Raw genomic sequence first — 18,287 nt, 5'->3', positions numbered from 1 at the left:
TTTTGCTTGGTTCACAATAAATAAAGTAACGAAATATTAGTTCCGTGTAAGCCACAATAACATACATATCATACTATATATCTGTGTGTGTGTGTGTGTGTGTGTGTGTGTGTGTGTGTGTGTGAGAGAGAGAGAGAGAGAGAGAGAGAGAGAGAGAGAGAGAGAGAGAGGAGCGACGATGAGTCATGTCTCATGACGCGCGATGCGGGCCGGGCCGACACGTCTGACAGTGTTACAAACGTCTAGTGAAGATGGTCTTGTTTCCATAATCTTATTCGCTTTATCTCTTTTCTATTGTACAAAAACAACTTCTATACTACTACATTATAGCTTCCTCTTACCATACATGAGACTCAATCTCTAATATCTATGAAAGGAATGCAATGTCGACTAAATAAAATAAAAACATAGTGTTTCATTGTTTTCCTTTATAAATATGATATAAATAACCAAATTCTTATTAGAAGGATATAAATTACTAAAAGAAAGGTTATTAGAACACAAAAAAATAATTTCAAAGAAATACGAATCACGGGAACTTTATGGTGCCTGTTTAAAAAGAGCGCTTCCAGAAGGCGTACAGCAGTTTGCCGCCAAGCCACCCAGAAGGCGTACAGCAGTTTTCGGGTTAACACAGCCTATTCTCGTGCTATACATGATAGAGAGGTTGCCCACAAAAGGAATCATACCAAGTTTATTCTTCAACTTGCCAAACTCTCCTTCATAAATAGAAAATATCAAAATCTTTTAAACTCCAACTCCCCTCGTGACTTCTGGCATCTGACCAAAACTATCTCTAATAACTTTACTTCTTCATTTTTTCCTCCTTTATTTCATCCTGATGGCACCACTGCCATCTCATTTGTTTCTAAAGCTGAACTCTTCTCTCAAACCTTTCCTAACGACTCCACCTTGGATGATTCTGAGCTTGTCTTTCCCTCTCCTCCCTCTGACTATTTCATACATTCAATCAAAGTTCTTCGTAATGATGTTTTCCATGCCCTCACTGGCCTAAACCCTCAGAAGGCTTACGGACCTGATGAAATCTCTCCTATTGTTCTCAAAAACTGTGCTTCCGTGCTTGCACCTTGCCTGGCCAAACTCTTTCAGCTACGTCTATCGACTTCTACCTTTCCTTCTTGCTGGAAGTTTGCCTACATTCAGCCTGTTCCTAAAAAGAGTGACCGTTCTAATCCCTCAAACTACCGCCCTATAACTGTAATTTCTTGCTTGTCTAAAGTTTTTTTTTCAATCTATCCTGAATCGGAAGATTCTTAAACACGTCACTTTACGATCTTCTATCCAATAGTGATGGGCGAACCGAGTACTTTCTGGAAACCGAGTATTTCGGTATTGATTACACTGTGAAACCGAATAAACCGAGTACGAAATGATTACTTTTCACTAACCTAACTTAACGTAAGGGAGAGAATCGTGTAAGAAAACTAATCTCTTGGTGTAGTTAGACTGAGGTTTTTAGCTTCTTCTGTACAAGGTAGGCCGTATATCATGAGACCATGTTTCACTTGACTTTCAATGTTATTATAATATGAGAATGTGAATTATGTGCATGCACTTATAGTTGACATTAGCAGATAATTTCTTTCTTGATATAACTAAAATAGAGAAAATAATAGTATAATGGATATAGAATGCCAGAAGCTTATCATAGCGGGGCTCAGCGTCACGGGTCTCCACCCTCCTGCCTCTACCTCCTTACTCCTCCTCTCTTCTTCCTATAACTCCTTACCTCCATCCACTTCCTCTCATTCCTTTCTCTCCTTCCTCTCTCTCTCTCTCTCTTTCACTCCCCCCTTCCCTCCATCTCCCTTTCCTAAAGGTCATGTCACATTACTTGACCCTGTTTTATTCCACTTCGACCAATAGAGTTGCCTCCTTTTCGCTCCTTCACTTTCCTTCCAATCTCCCCATTGATGAGAGAGAGAGAGAGAGAGAGAGAGAGAGAGAGAGAGAGAGAGAGAGAGAGAGATCATGTCCGTCACCCCCACCCTCCATCTCTCTCTCTCTCGTTTTTTTTTTTTTTTTATTATTATTGTGGGTAACGTCTCTACCCGTCTTTATATATTAGGCATCACAAGATGTGTAGGCAGTTGCCCCCGCCTTGCCGCAGCCTGCTGTGACGTAGTACAACCTGTGTGTGTGTGTGTGTGTGTCAGGGAGACGGCTGGCTGATATGATGCTAACGCTGCCAACGGAAACTGCGAAACTGGCTAACTGCTGTGCAAGTTCCGGTACCAGTACCGGTAATACTGGTACCAGCCTTAACGGTACTGTACCGGTAAAATTTTCCGTACTGGTAAATAGCCGAAACGGTACTGAGCAAATTGTATACAGCGTGGAGGTGGTTCAAGGCGAGCGGTGATGGGTAAGAGTGAGTCATTCTCACTCTCGGTACCGCTCCACACTGGTACCGACTGGCTGCCCTGGCGCGTCGGCGCGGTCTCGGTAGCTCGGCGAGACGCGTCTGTATTGGTACTACTAATACTACTACTACTACTATTACTACTACTACTACTACTACTATTACTACTACTACTACTGCTATTACTATTACTACTACTGCTATTACTACTACTACTACTACTACTGCTATTACTACTACTACTACTGCTACTACTACTACTACTACTACTACTACTACACATAAGATTAAGTGTAAGAATATTACAGACAAGCCCAAATTATCTCATCCCGCTTAGGAATCGAACGCGGGGCCTCTCAGTTGTGTGAGGAAGGTGCCGGAACTTGCCCACCAGTCCGTGAGCCGCTCTGCACTTGGCAGGACATGGCGCTGGCCGTGAGAGACAGTGAGTGGTGGAGATGAAGATACCGATAATAGTGATATCTATAGTAGCGAAGAGAATATTGTGTGTGTAGCCTCTCAGTAATCAGAGGTTAACTATTTAAACATGGTTGAGGACACAAAGTGGACAGTGGAGTGTGGGTGCCTGCTAGTGACACGGACAGCCGCCGCCGAGCAGTCTTTGGCTAACGTAAGTAATATATTGGTGTAACTCATCATTTCACGGTGGTGCCATGTCATAACCTAACGTTGGTAACCTCCAGGACAACATATCAGTGAACTAACACCTGCACATACTTATAAAACCAAATAATTCAAATCTTGAAAACGTAAACAAACCGATCCCCTGACCCGCCGCCTCTCTCTCAGCCATCATCTGCCTCATCTCTCACTCATTACAGGCCAGACAGGTCACAAAGTGGACCCATAGGCCTAATCTTTTATGTCAGTTGTTGAGATATATCCGCAATTACCTGATTTGTGTGCTATGGAGGCTCAGCGAGAAGAAGCGGGCCTACCCATGACGTCACGAGCCCCAGGCTGTGACGTCATCACCAGCTCCCGCCCAAAATGCCGGTCCCAGATGCTCGACTTCCACTATTATTTATATTTGTCTCAGTTCATTTATTTCGAGTCACAAGTGCCTTTTAAGGGTTTCTAATGATAGTTCGCAGTGTTTTACGTGTCTACCATGCTTGAGTTGAGTGAAGTACGGTGATGTAGAGGGTGTTTATGACTTGAATGGGAGGGCCAAAATACGCTAAAATTTTTACCTCCGCTATCTGTGATTTTTTATTTGAGGTTGTAGCGAAGTGTTTGTGTTTTCAAAAGATGGTTTATCATGAGAAAAGTGTGCAAGGCTCCTGAGAAGTTAAAGATGTGGACTTTAAGAATGATATGTAGTCCTGTTAATATTGTAAACAACGTCATTTTTAAATATTATTTTTCTAATAGGGCGAGTTGCCAGGTTTTGATATATCGAAATGATAGTCATAATTTTTGAAAAACGTTATCGATTCAGTTGAATGAAATTGGTGGGCTTTGAAATTGTGTTTAGGCAAGTCGAAGTTCTAATACTTTATTTAGTATATTTTTGAGCTATTTTTATTATTCCTTTTCTCGGCAATGTTTTTGTATTTTAGAAGTTAGTTTCGATTGATAACGAGTCAGAATTTTATAACATTCGTGTCCAGCTGCCTTTTTGGGAATCCTCATTTTCAAAATGATTTGCGTAACGAATATATGTGACGTCATCAAGGAGGTTGACCCCACCCCGGCTTGACCCAGGCCGATACCTGGCTCCAGGCCCGAGGGTGTGGGGTGGGGTGTGTGTGTGTGTGTGTGTGTGTGTGTGTGTGTGTGTGTGTGTGTTGCCTTATGTTTCGTTATGAGGGAGCCCACCAGCTCCCAGCTGGGGTGTTGGAGGAAAGGGTGTGTGTGTGTGTGTGTGTGTGTGTGTGTGTGTGTGTGTGTGTGTGTGTGGTGTGTGTGTGTGTGTGTGTGTGTGTGTGTGTGTGTGTGTGTGGGACAACAAGGTCACAACTCCTCGATTTACATGTACCTACTCACTGCTAGGTGAACAGCTGTGTGAGAGATATCTCAGTGTGTGTGTCCTCTTCGGAAGCCAGCGACTGACTGAGTGTGTGTGTGTGTGTGTGTGTTGCCTTTATCTTTCGTTATGGGGGAGCCCACCAGCTGGAACCACTGACACCCAGCTCCCAGCTGGAGGGTGTTGGGGGGAGTGGTGTGTGTGTGTGTGTCCTTTTCTTTCATTGTGTGTGTGTGTGTGTGTGTGTGTGTGTGTGTGTGTGTGTGTGTGATTCACTATGGTCGCCCGGTAGTCACCCAGCCAGCCTTCCCCATTACGGAACAAGCTCAGAGCACATAGACAGATCTTCGGATAGGACTCAGACTGTGTGTGTGTGTGTGTGTGTGTGTGTCGTTATTTCACCGTTCTGTATACGTTTCATCTCTGGCGTCCTCTTTATTATCCTAGTCTGTCAACACAAACTGCAAGTAATAGCGTATAGCGAAATGTGTCCTATTCTTAGCGCTTATTGAGCAAGGGGAAGCTATTATATGTAGGAAACACATAGCCCGGAGCAAAGCAAGGTGCCTCTATCGCCTCGCCTCGCCCCGCCGTGTTAACCCCTGCAGTAACATGACGTGTTTTCATATTTATTCTGGCTATTACTGAATGATTTTATACAGCTTCACAAACTTATGTGGGGAAAACTGGCCATTAATCTCTGACACCGTAGACCCTTCTTATTGTAAGCAGCGCGTGCCACTGGCACGCTACCTCATTCCGCCGGCCGAGCCGCGGTAGCTCGGCGAGACGCTTCTGTACTGGTACGACTGAATGTGCCGGCATCATTTCCGGTACCGCTTGACACTTGTACCGTCTAGCCTCTGTGCCGGGACTCTGCTGCTTCGTACCGCTAAGAATGAATAATGTGTCGGCACCACTCGGCGGATCGGTGGCCGGGACGGGTGGCGGTCTGGCGGACTGGCGTCTGGCGGTGCAGTAACACTGCAGTTGGCCGGCATTTTACCATTGCATTTCTACTTCTACTACTACTGTTGCTGCTGCTGCATACCACTCAATTCATACCATTACGAATTATTTTTTTCATGTTAGTTTGCTATAATTCAAGTATTTCCCATTAGTTTTAAAAGGGAACCACAATATATTATTTTATTTATATATTCTTATTTTTTTTTTACAAAAATATCTATGAAAGAGCTGTGTGATTTGCTTTATGTAGATAGAAATGATAAATGCTATATATTTGAATTGGCAATTTCCAATACACACACGCACACACACGTGTGTGTGTGTGTGTGTGTGTGTGTGTGTGTGTATATATATATATATATATATATATATATATATATATATATATATATATATATATATATATATATATATGTGTGTGTGTGTGTGTGTGTGTGTGTGTGTGTGTGTGTGTGTGTGTGTGTACCAGTACAGTACCGATAGTATCGGTAACGGTTTCTTTTGCACCGGTACGTACCGGTACTGAAATTAGCGGTACTTGCCCACCACTACTAACTGCCAACTGTGAACTGACTGAGTAAGCCTACTCGTCGTGTACTCGTACAGGTCTCTCTTTCCTTCACCCAAGCCCGTGTGTTGGACTGTTGGCACTGTTAGGCTTGTTCTTAGGAATTGGACTATTCCATTAATGTCTGGGTGGTTGTGCGGCATGCACCGCCTTCTTCCCCAACAAAATACCGAAAAAAAATCTTTACTCTTTAGTTTGAAGGCCTGTATTACATTTTCAACGCATAAATTGAACATGTAATTGAATTATGAAAACCGAGTAAACCGAGTAGTACTCACTCAAATAAAAAAAAAAAACCGAGTAAACCGAGTACTACTCGGACCAAAACTGCCATCCTTACTATCCGACCGCCAATATGGTTTCCGTCAGGGCCGCTGCACTGGTGATCTTCTGGCTTTCCTTACTGAAAGAGGCGGTGTCACACTAGCACTTTTTCCGTCGATTAATGCGATTTCCTTCTAGTTTTCAACGTTCTGCATGAACTTATCGCATGAATTTGTCAGACGATAGGGATCGTTTCAGTCTGCAAATTTTCCGCCTTTGTTTACATACCAAGACCAAGACCACAAGACTTGCCGCGTCTCCTCAATCTGCTTCTACGTGCACTGGTTCTACCACTAACCATGAACGCATCCATGCACGCTTTTTGGCTTATTTAGTTCGTCTAAGTTTCGTAATACACAGTATTACGTTCAGAGCAGCGTATCTTTGCCGCAGCTCGGTCTCCATGTTTGTTTACATTGTCTGTCTGTGCTGGCGGGAAGTGACGACGAAACACCGTTTGTGTGACAGGCCGTAGCCAAAATATTGTCGATTTTCTGAAAAACGACGGAAAAAGTAGACGGAAAAAGTGCTAGTGTGACATCGGTGAAACTTTTGCTGCCGCGTTAGACATATGAAAAGCTTTTGATAAAGTCTGGCGCAAAGCTTTGATTTCAAAGCTGCCCTCCTACGGTTTCTGTCCTCTCTGCAACTTTTTTTTTTTATCTCGTTTCCTTTCCAAGCTGTGGTAGACGATCTCTGTTCTCCTAAATTTATGTATTAAAGGCGGCTTCACACGTGCCAAGTTGGTAAAGTTTTGACTGAATATCGGTGCTTAGCGACTGGAAAAACAGCCATAAAACAAGACCAACAATTAGGTTGGTCTTGTTCAGTCGATTTGCCACTATATTTACATTGTGACGTCATGGAGTAAGCTTTAAAATGGTGGTGTAGAGAAGATGATGTTGGAGTTGGTGAGGGAAAAGAAACACATCTGAGACACCAAAAATTAATTATACAGTAAAAAGGCTTGCGCAAATCGTCGTTCAACGAAATAGCTGCCACTCTCCCAAGAACTGTTTCCCTCAATGCAGGGTGTTGTTGGAGGTGAGGATTGAAGACTTGTCAGGATTTAATTTGATCGTAATTGTGCATAGTCTTCTTAAGATTAGTATGTAGTAGACATAGTCCTTTCCTTCCTTCTACTTAGCCAGGGACGTATCCACAGGTTTTTTTTTTTTTTTTTCCTGTTGACTTCAGGTACGCCAAAAAAAAAAAAACAACCACCGCTTGTCACTGGAGGAAGAAATCTTGACGACTAGCTGTTCATTTACATTCACTTCCCGCCAGGGCGTCAACTAGTCGATACTTTCCAGTCGCTATTAGGGCTGGACAGGATTCTATAAAACGGGTAATCGCGAATCCGATTACTTGCCCAGTTGGATTCATAGGATTAGAATCCTCCACGAATCCTATGTACTCGTACTCTTAACAGCCCAGGACGCCCGAGATTCTTCCTCAGCCAGTGGTATTGTCTGCCAGGCGCGAGATTCGTTGGTGTTTGCAAGGGGAATCCAAGCACGGAGAGAATCCAGGATTCCCCTCCACCTGTCACAAACATCACGACTCTCGCCCTTTGGCTAGAATTTGCCGAGATGCAGACCGTGTCTCCTATGATGCTTACCAAGGATATATATATATATATATATATATATATATATATATATATATATATATATATATATATATATATGTGTGTGTGTGTGTGTGTGTGTGTGTGTGTGTAATTCACTGTTTTGATCTGCTGCAGTCTCTGACGAGACAGCCAGACGTTACCCTACGGAACGAGCTCAGAGCTCATTATTTCCGATCTTCGGATAGGTCTGAGACCAGGCACACACCACACACCGGGACAACAAGGTCACAACTCCTCGATTTACATCCCGTGCCTACTCACTGCTAGGTGAACAGGGGCTACACGTGAAAGGAGACACACCCAAATATCTCCACCCGGCCGGGGAATCGAACCCGGTCATCTGGCTTGTGAAGCCAGCGCTCTAACCACTGAGCTACCGGGCCGTATATGTGTGTGTGTGTGTCTTTTTTTTTTTTTTTTTTATTATACGAAGATTTCCATACTACAAATATGCAGTCATGTAAATACATGTGCAGTTATAGTCGAGTGAGACACACTGCAGCTCCATATAATCCCAAATGGGCGCATTTCTGCCACGCTTGGCTGCCATTATGCAGAACCACTGTTTTTATTAAATTTAAGGTAGCCTATTTACAGAAAGTCCCTTAAAACGAAAGTACAGTAGCCTACTCAACTCGAGATGCACGGCTTTGGGGAGACTTACGTAAAAGCTGGATAGTCACAGAAATAAATTTTGGCTATTATTAGGCAGGTAAAAAGTTGCTGTAAAACGGTGTTATTAGTAACTGTACATAATTAATAATATTAGGGATGCATATACTCATGGGAGCGACTATCACGGGTTCCCCCCTCATCAGTCCTCAGCCTCGACTTAGAGCTACTTTTTTCTTTTTTTTTGGCCATCACCCTGTCTTGGGTATTAGGCCATTTATATATTTTTCACTTTATTTTTATTTTTTTTACTTGTATTTCTTTAAAATTAGGTGTTTTATTTTATTTTTTACATATATATTTTTTCATTGGTTTTATTTATTTATTCATTTTAATTTATGTAGTTATTTTGATTTAACTTTTTTTTTTTTGATATGTTAACATTAAATATCCTCACACATTCTCATGCACGCTTCAATCACACAAGGATCCTATATCTATCTCAAAACTATTGTCCTTTTGTCAGGGCATGAGGAAAGGAGGGATAAATTACAATCACACAGGGTGGCTACGTAGCATCACTACGTATTCCTTATATATATATATATATATATATATATATATATATATATATATATATATATATATATATATATATATATATATATATATATATATATTTGCCATCATATGACGTCACATGAAATTCGCGAATCAGATCCAACAAAAGTGATGGTGACTTTGGCAACACTATAACCTTCCACATGTCGCTAGCATACACAATAGCTAGCCCCACAGACCTCATTGTTTATATACTCCAAAAGCATGATTAATAATATCATACAGACTATATTGTACAAATTAGTTTGCTTTTACGTTGTTCTCCATAACTATTTTTACTCAGGAATAAGAGACCTCACCTCGTCAGAGGAATGAATTCCATACCGGATTCTAGAACAGTGTTGCCAGATGGTGAAATTTTCACCAGATTCAGAAAATCTGGTGAAATTTCAAGCTTCCTGGTGAATAAATATCAAGAGTTTGGAACCAGACAAAATCTGGTGAAATCTGGTGAAAAGTAGTTGATCAGTGATTACTGCTGAAGTATAGATATCGTTCACGTCAAGAATAATTCAATGGATGGCGCCACTTTGCAACTACCGGTATTGTGTTAACATCAACACAAATTCAAACGGGTGAGTGCCCAGCTGGGTGACGTTGTAAACTCTACGTGTCCACAGTCGGGAGCCTCCACAGCCGAAGAAAACGCCTTTCAAGATAAACGGATATAAGAATATCAGTAGAAATCATCATTAATTATTCACTTGATGTGTCTGGGAAGACATTTTGTGGAGAAATGGGTATGTGTATAGTGCTATAAGGAGGACGTTCAGCATGTGTGTTTCGTTGTCATATTTACAAAGAAATTCTTCATGAACTGTTCTTAAAAACTTGCAGTGTTTGGTGAATGGCTTGGTGATGCTGGTATGATAAAGGATGGTACATAATTGTTGCAAAATTATAAATGTACCTGCTGCATATTTACACAAATACTGTAAGCTTATACCCAACCTGATAAAATATTCACAGCAGCCAGTCGTGGTTTCTGACTACAGATAAAATGATAATATGTGACTGGAGACATTGGCAGTCTCAAAATAGGTGACTATAGGCCTACTCAATCTAGTTACTGGACCAGTGTTTCTTAACCCTTTTACTAACACGCCCCTCTAGGTACTGTTCTCTCCTTCCACAGCCCCCGTGACATTATATAATCACACGAAAATTAGTATACATACTCGTAACTATACGATACTTTGAAAACAATAGTTAGTAACGAAGTTACTGCTGCATTATTTCATAAACTTATCTTTACAGTACTATCCGCGTTCGTGTCAAGAAAATAACTCATAACAGGAAAATACAGAAATCAAATGTCAACCAAAGTGCTTGATAGTATTGTGCGCATTCGATCGCATCTCATGATGCAGGGAATCTGTTGCACAAAATTTGACATTACTAGTGATATGCTCAAAAGATTCACGTCTGAAATGTATGATGTGTAGGTAACTCTTGGATATAGCCTACCGAGAAAAGAGGAAGTAGATGCATTTATTAATTTATCCTAGCTACAGTTGTGTTAAAGGAAAATTTACAAGTACTTTCTTTACATTATTACATTACAGTACAGTATTATTTATAAAGTCATAGATTATGGAAATAAAGATTTTGACTTAAGAATGTTATGCATATTAATTTTCATGAAAAACATATTTTACATTACCATTAAAAAATTGGTGAAATCTGGTGAAATTTTGATGGATGTCTGGTGAATTCGGCACATCACGATCTGGCAACGCTGTTCTAGAATCCTGACGCAGTAATCGGATTCGTATCGCCTCTCAGGATTCTACAGATTCGAATCCAGTAATCGTCTCCCGCCCAGCCCTAGTCGCTATGTGTGACGTGTTCCGACAAGAAGAGCTTAGTCGATACTTATAGCGACTTGCAATTTCAGTCGCAAATTGGCACGTGTGAACCCGCCTTAAGAGTATTGTTCCTCAGGGTTCTGTCCTGTCACCCACTCTCTTTCTTTAATTATCTTAACCGAACTTCTTGCCCTCTTCACACCTACGCTGATGTGCACCATATCTACATGCATCTTTCCAGGTTCTTTAAGAGACGACCACAGAACGCTTCACTCGTTATCCTCCTAAGATACATCTTACACTTTTAGCTAGGTTATCTTCTATCCATATGTCTATTACAGTGATTCCAGAACTTCTTCACCCTGTTAAAAATAAGAATTAATGATCGAACCAGCCCCATGAGTCATTAACTATTATGTTAAGCAACTTTCACAGGGCAGTACATGTACCGCTGTAAGGGTATTATTACATATTCTAATATCATTAGGTATCCTTTGAAGATATTCATGCAGGTTGTGGTGACTATCACTAGCCAACCAAGAACGTGGCGAGGCTCAGACGTGGTAGTGGTGGGGGGATCTCACTGCATAGATCCTTGTAAAGAAAGAAGTGGAAAATGGTCAGAAGACAGGGTCAAAAACATGTAAGGGAGGGAGAAAGGGAAATATTGATGGTAAGAGAGACAAAGGAGAAATTAACCAAAAAGAGGGAATAAGAAGGAAAAGAGGCTAAAACATTGAGAGAGTAAGATGATGGAAGGAGTGATATATCCTACATATGAAAGATAAACTCTTCTATAGTATACGCATCATTGAAGAGTTTCACAGCAATTGCATTATCATATCTCACTGCATAGATCCTTGTAAAGAAAGAAGTGGAAAATGGTCAGAAGACAGGGTCAAAAACATGTAAGGGAGGGAGAAAGGGAAATATTGATGGTAAGAGAGACAAAGGAGAAATTAACCAAAAAGAGGGAATAAGAAGGAAAAGAGGCTAAAACATTGAGAGAGTAAGATGATGGAAGGAGTGATATATCCTACATATGAAAGATAAACTCTTCTATAGTATACGCATAATTGAAGAGTTTCACAGCAATTGCATTATCATAACATAACACTTGTGAATCTCTTAATGAGTAGAGAAGTTATATAACGCATGTGAAGCTCTCAGTGAATACAGTGGTGATATAACACCTGTGAAAATCTCAGTGACCACGAAATATTTAATCGCTGCACATTTTCTATCGAGTTCTTTTGAGAAGCAACTTTTAACGTTTTAGTTTTGAGTCCTCAGAGATTCAGGTTGGTGCATGTATTTTGTAGAGTTCCTCCCCGTGATGGAAAAAAAAAAAAACTGGAGTGTTACAAACCATGGCGGTAAGCAATATATAATGACGTGGCAGGTTGCTCTTTGGGCATCATCTTCCACCCTTACTATCTGTGACGTAGTAACAAGCTCCACCCACATAGTCCCTCCCCCTGCTCCTTCCCTCCCTCTCTTCCATCCCCCTCCATATTTCGCTCCCTTCCTCCCCTCCCCTCCCTTCCCCTCCCCGTCTATGGATTCCCCTACATCCTCTCTCTCTCTCTCTCTCTCACGTTTCTTCGTGAGGGATAAGTGACTTTCTCCTATTTTTACAGGGAGAAGTGCCATTATTATATACTGTTTACGATTCATAACACATTGGGATATTAGGGGAGGGTGTCAAATACACTGTGGCCCACGGCAGCTGAGAGTAGTTCCCCGGAGGGACGTTGGCCCGTTGGGTGAAGTGACCGAAATTGAAAAAAGTGAGCCTAAAATTAAAACGAGTTAGTACAAAATTAATACAAGTAGGACTCCAACTGATATATGTATTTCAAGGAGTATCCTGTAAATGGCGGCTGCCGCCACACTGCAAATATTTAGAACCCTATCGTCTTTCACTTGAGACTACGACTGATTGCATGTTTATAATAATGACGCGTATGATAAAACTAAAGACTTAGTAAAACAGAAGATGTCAAAGGAAAATGTGTCTCTACATCAGTGGTTCCCAACCTTTTAGTGATCTAGTACCACTTGGAGGTCCTGTACAGTCGCCGCGTACCACCTGGTTCCAGAGAAACTCAATTCGATCAGATATTACTTTATTTACCATAATTTTACAAGTAGAACACACAAATGAACTAAAAAAAAATTCAACTCAATGCGAGGGCTGCATCTGCTTCTTCTCCACCAGCTGGTCAATGCGGGGCATGACTTTGCTCACAGCACATCGGAAATCATGCCCGGGAGCAGCAAGACGGTTCCGGCTCTTCGACTTGATGGTCATGAAGGCTGAGAACCCCTGTTCGCACTCCCACGTCGAGGGGAAAATCAGTAGCTGGGGAACAGCGTGACGGGCTAACGTTGGGTACGAGGAGACCATGCTTACCCAGAAGTTTAAAGGTGAACATTCTTTGTGCTTCGTCTTTGCTGTCTCAGTTTGGCAGATGGCAGACAGTGTATGGCAGATGGCAAACGCGTGTCAAATTATGGCAGAATTCCATAATTATGGCAGACAGCGCAACACTGAGTCGCCAGCATACGTTTTCTTTCTGAGTCTGACCTGTTCGGTTCGGGTTCAATTCACACCCACACATTGTCACATTATTGACTATTTTATTTTATGTTAGGGCCATAGGCAGTAAACATTTTTGTGAAGTAAAAAATAACTAAAAATCGTTCATGACCCCGAAAGTGCTCGCGTACCACCTGGAAGGCCCTCGCGTACCACTAGTGGTACGCGTACCACAGGTTGGGAACCACTGCTCTACATGTGTGTGTGTGTGTGTGTGTGTGTGTGTGTGTGTGTATTATATATATATATATATATATATATATATATATATATATATATATATATATATATATATATACATATATGTATGAATGTATGTATGTATCATTGGTGATCCCAGCAGATTGTAATAAACTATTTAGTGGCAACTGCATGTTGTAAGGTGCCACAACCACCACTGTTGTACAAAGGCTAGAGGCGCTCCAGCGTGACAGCGAGAAGAGCTGTGCCGGGAACCCTCAGCCGTGAACGGGAAGTGTAACGTACGCGCCAAGGAAACGGAATACCGAAAATAAGTGAAAGTGAGCACTGGGGACTGGTATCATAATGTGGCGTTTGTGGGGTGATGGACGATCAGGCTTGTGCAACAACCTAGTGATGCTTGGCCAGTGTTCGATCTCAGAGAGAAAGAGAGAGAGCATTCGAGTACATCCTCCATGCCTGTTGTCTCGGCTGGCGAGAATCCACAGCATGAACTGGCAATAAGTGACTATATTAGTTACTACCTCACTATTACAAGTCATACACTTTCGAATAGCAGCGATGTGTATTCGCAAGTGATTTACACTCATATCTTGATGTTCGGTGCTGCCTCACCAGCAATAGTATCTTCCGGTCAGCAGCGGAAGTAGGATGTCGCGGGAATCGCAGCTTTCATGGTCGCTACTGGCATATCACCCCAGGCTTTACGTCAGGATGATGATGTCCGTGGTAATAGTGGCGACGCTGCTGTGCGGCAGCGCCCTGCTTAAGAATCAGATACTACACTTTTCAACAAGGTGAGTCTCTCTCTCTCTCTCTCTCTCTCTCTCTCTCTCTCTCTCTCTCTCTCTCTCTCTCTCTCTGTAAAAAGCCTCGGCTTAACAGATCTGGCCTGATTAATGCTGTTATATCCATCTTATGTAAATATGCTTTAAAAAAGTTAAAGGACAATAAAGACATCAATCTCTCTCTCTCTCTCTCTCTCTCTCTCTCTCTCTCTCTCTCTCTCTCTCTCTCTCTCTCTCTCTCTCTCTCTCTCTCTCCCCATAGACCGTCCAGACTGAAGCTCAAGACCTGCTTGCCGAGGAACAACGTCGCCTTTCTCAAAACACACAAGTCTGCGTCCTCCGCCATTCAGGTGAATCATCAGGTGAATATATCAAACCATATATATATATATATATATATATATATATATATATATATATATATATATATATATATATATATATATATATATATATATATATATATATATATATATATATATATATACACACACACACAAATACACCACACGTTGACACACACACGCCACCCTACACACACACACACACACACACACACACACACACACACACACACACACACACACACACACACACACACACACACACACACACACACACACACACACACACACACACCCATACACACACACACACACACACACACACACACACACACACACACACACACACACACACACACACACACACACACACACACACACACACACACACACACACACACACACACACACACACACACACAGAGACTGTATGAGTATGCTGTGCAGACATTGTGTGTGTGTAATTCACCTCCTTCACCTCGGTCTTCTGCTGGTCACCCAGCAGCTTAGAGCTCATAGACCGATCTTCGGGTAGGACTGAGACCACATCAACACACTCCACACACCGGGAAAACGAGGCCACAAGTGTGTGTGTGTGTGTGTGTGTGTGTGCAGAGATGGCCTATTGCGATGCAGCGGCTGGGATGGGGCGCGAGAGGGGTAGCTTTTGTGGGGCAGGGAATGGGTTATATGGCTCAGATGTGTGTTTCACACTTACCACGTTGTAGTTCTATGGCAAAGGAAATATTTTAGCACAAAAATGAAAAATGTCAAAATGGAGTGATTTTCGTCAATTATCTGTGTGGTATCCCCTGAAGAGGAGGTATCCTGATCACGGGAAAGCACAAGGCATGGACCAGTTAGGAAAGGTCAAGTGGATGGAGGCCTTGACGCTTAGTAAAATGAGGGGGGGGTATTGAACCATTCACAGCAATGCAAAAGCCATTTCATCAGGTACGTGACAAAATTAATGTCACTACTAATCAGGAGGGGCAGAATATTTACTGTCGGTGAATTTACATACTGTACATAAATTGTTCTCTATTTTCCATAGAATATTCTTTTTCGCTATGGCGACAAACACAATCTCCACTTCGCATTGCCGAATATTGGAAACCACTTTGGCGGAAAACTTTCTTTCAAGGCTGCTATGGTGCGTTCCTCTCCGCTCAACATAGCGCCCAATATCTTCGCCATTCACACGAAGTGGGACCACATGGAGGTGAGTGATGCATGGAGCACCGTGGAAAAGTTTTCAAGGTTCTTTAAGTCTAACCTGTAGACGTTCAGTGTTGTATTATTTTCCTTTTTTATATATATATATATATATATATATATATATATATATATATATATATATATATATATATATATATATATATATATATATATATATATATATATATATATATATATATATATATATATATATATATATATATATATATATATATATATATATATATATATATATATATATATATATATATATATATATATATATATATATATATATATATATATATATATATATATATATATATATATATATATATATATATATATATATATATATATATATATATATATATATATATATATATATATATATATATATATATATATATATATATATATATATATATATATATATATATATATATATATATATATATATATATATATATATATATATATATATATATATATATATATATATATATATATATATATATATATATATATATATATATATATATATATATATATATATATATATATATATATATATATATATATATATATATATATATATATATATATATATATATATATATATATATATATATATATATATATTACTTTTTTTACTTTATTTATTTACTTATAGTGTATTTTTATTTTTAGATCACGTGTTTGTAACAGTTTCGAGCAATATGGTTTTGTTGAGTGAGTGGCGTCATATGAGTGTGACGCTGCACTGACGCATCTATCCTCTTTTGTACAGGTGAAAAAAGTTATGCCTGAAGACACCGTCTTCTTCACCATTGTCAGGGAACCCACAGATCTCTTCCAGTCGCTTTTCACTTACTCAAAATTTCAAGAGGTATGGTATTATGAACACTTCCACCACCATTACTATTTGTCAACTTTTAATTCTTCATGTCATCCTCCTTTATAAATTCCGCCACTGGATTTTCCAGATAACGGGTTTATCTCTGCACGAGTACGTGAGGAGAGTACCGGCTAATTCTAGCAGACTAAATGGCATCTTTGGCTACAACCAGATGTCATGGGACTTCGGGATGCCGCTAGAGGATATGAACAACCGTAGTGCCATCCATGAACTGGTAAGTGTGTGTGTGTGTAAAAAAGGCTCAAGTGTATAGATAACAAGGCAGCAAGTGCAGGCATTAGAAGTGAATAAGACTAAGATGGTGGAGGGCTGCTGTGTTAAGTCGGTAGATATAGGCATTACAGTCGCTACTTGCATACATGTACTATAGGCTACATTCCATCAGGTGAAGCAAGCTGACGAACATTTCGGGCTGGTGCTGGTGATGGAGAGAATAGATGAGTCACTGGTGTTGCTGGCCGAGTACCTGTGCTGGGAGTTGAGCGACGTGTTAATGCTGAAGGTTAACTCGTTAAGGGACAAGGTAAGGTATGTCCTTGACTGAAACGCTCTTGGGAGATCAGAAGGTTTGGGGTGGAGGGGTTGATTTACAAGTAGTACATAGTGTCCTTGCCATGGTCTGAGAGAGCTTCTTTCAGGTGACTCCTTTGTCATTCCTGCATCAATAGGACTTAATTATTACAGCCAGTGACTCCTCCATCCAGACAGAGCCTGTCAGTCATTACTGGCTTCAAATGATTCTCCTCCTGTTTCTCCTTACAGTTGAAGCCTTCCATCAGTGAAGAGACAAGGCAGGTGCTCCATCAGAAGCTCGCCCCAGACTACCTGCTGTACAACCACTTCCTGGAGAGGTTCAACCAACAGGTGAAAGATTTTGGCCTAGTCAGGATGGCAGCGGCAGTGGCCAGACTGCAGGAGCTGATGATGGAACTTGTCAGTACGTGTAACTTCGTCAGGAAAGATGCTTCAGAGCTCAGAGGGGGGCAGAAGCCGTACTCAAATAAGGTGGGTGTGCAGGGCGGGGAAAATTCTTCCCATCTGGCACTTGCCCATTAATTATTTCATGGAGTGCGTGTCTTTGCAGGTGGACGGATTCGAAAGTGGAGGAGGAGGAAGCTGTGATAAGTACACTCTCACTGAGAAATCGTACATCAATGTGCTGAGGAAGAAGCAACAGAGGACCATAGCTGAAAAGTGAGTACTATATCATATCCTCTCTCTCTCTCTCTCTCTCTCTCTCTCTCTCTCTCTCTCTCTCTCTCTCTCTCTCTCTCTCTCTCTCTCTCTCTCTCTCTCTCTCTCTCTCT

At 40.9% G+C, this 18,287-nt stretch overlaps 1 protein-coding gene across 8 annotated transcripts in view; it reads left to right on the top strand.

The window, feature by feature from the left end:
• The first annotated feature begins 2,958 nt into the window (after window positions 1–2,958).
• LOC123519054 (galactose-3-O-sulfotransferase 3-like) overlaps window positions 2,959–18,287 on the top strand; it is a 32,291-nt gene continuing 16,962 nt past the window's right edge. For 2 of the 8 annotated variants that reach the window (XM_045280216.1, XM_045280215.1), the window contains exons 1-8: window positions 13,911–14,508; window positions 14,762–14,849; window positions 15,898–16,065; window positions 16,852–16,950; window positions 17,048–17,194; window positions 17,366–17,503; window positions 17,743–17,985; window positions 18,065–18,174. In XM_045280216.1, coding sequence (XP_045136151.1) covers window positions 14,363–14,508; window positions 14,762–14,849; window positions 15,898–16,065; window positions 16,852–16,950; window positions 17,048–17,194; window positions 17,366–17,503; window positions 17,743–17,985; window positions 18,065–18,174 — 1,139 coding nt within the window. In that variant the 5' untranslated portion in view covers window positions 13,911–14,362. Of the gene's footprint in view, window positions 3,015–9,698; window positions 9,841–13,907; window positions 14,509–14,761; window positions 14,850–15,897; window positions 16,066–16,851; window positions 16,951–17,047; window positions 17,195–17,365; window positions 17,504–17,742; window positions 17,986–18,064; window positions 18,175–18,287 lie in introns of those variants that run through there. The other 6 variants (XM_045280214.1, XM_045280211.1, XM_045280213.1 and 3 more) reach the window with 5 other exon arrangements.

Source organism: Portunus trituberculatus, chromosome 44, assembly GCF_017591435.1.
Source record: "Portunus trituberculatus isolate SZX2019 chromosome 44, ASM1759143v1, whole genome shotgun sequence".
Taxonomy (NCBI): domain Eukaryota; kingdom Metazoa; phylum Arthropoda; class Malacostraca; order Decapoda; family Portunidae; genus Portunus; species Portunus trituberculatus.
The sequence above is the reverse complement of the archived record's forward strand: the minus strand, read 5'-3'. Positions and strand labels throughout refer to the sequence as shown.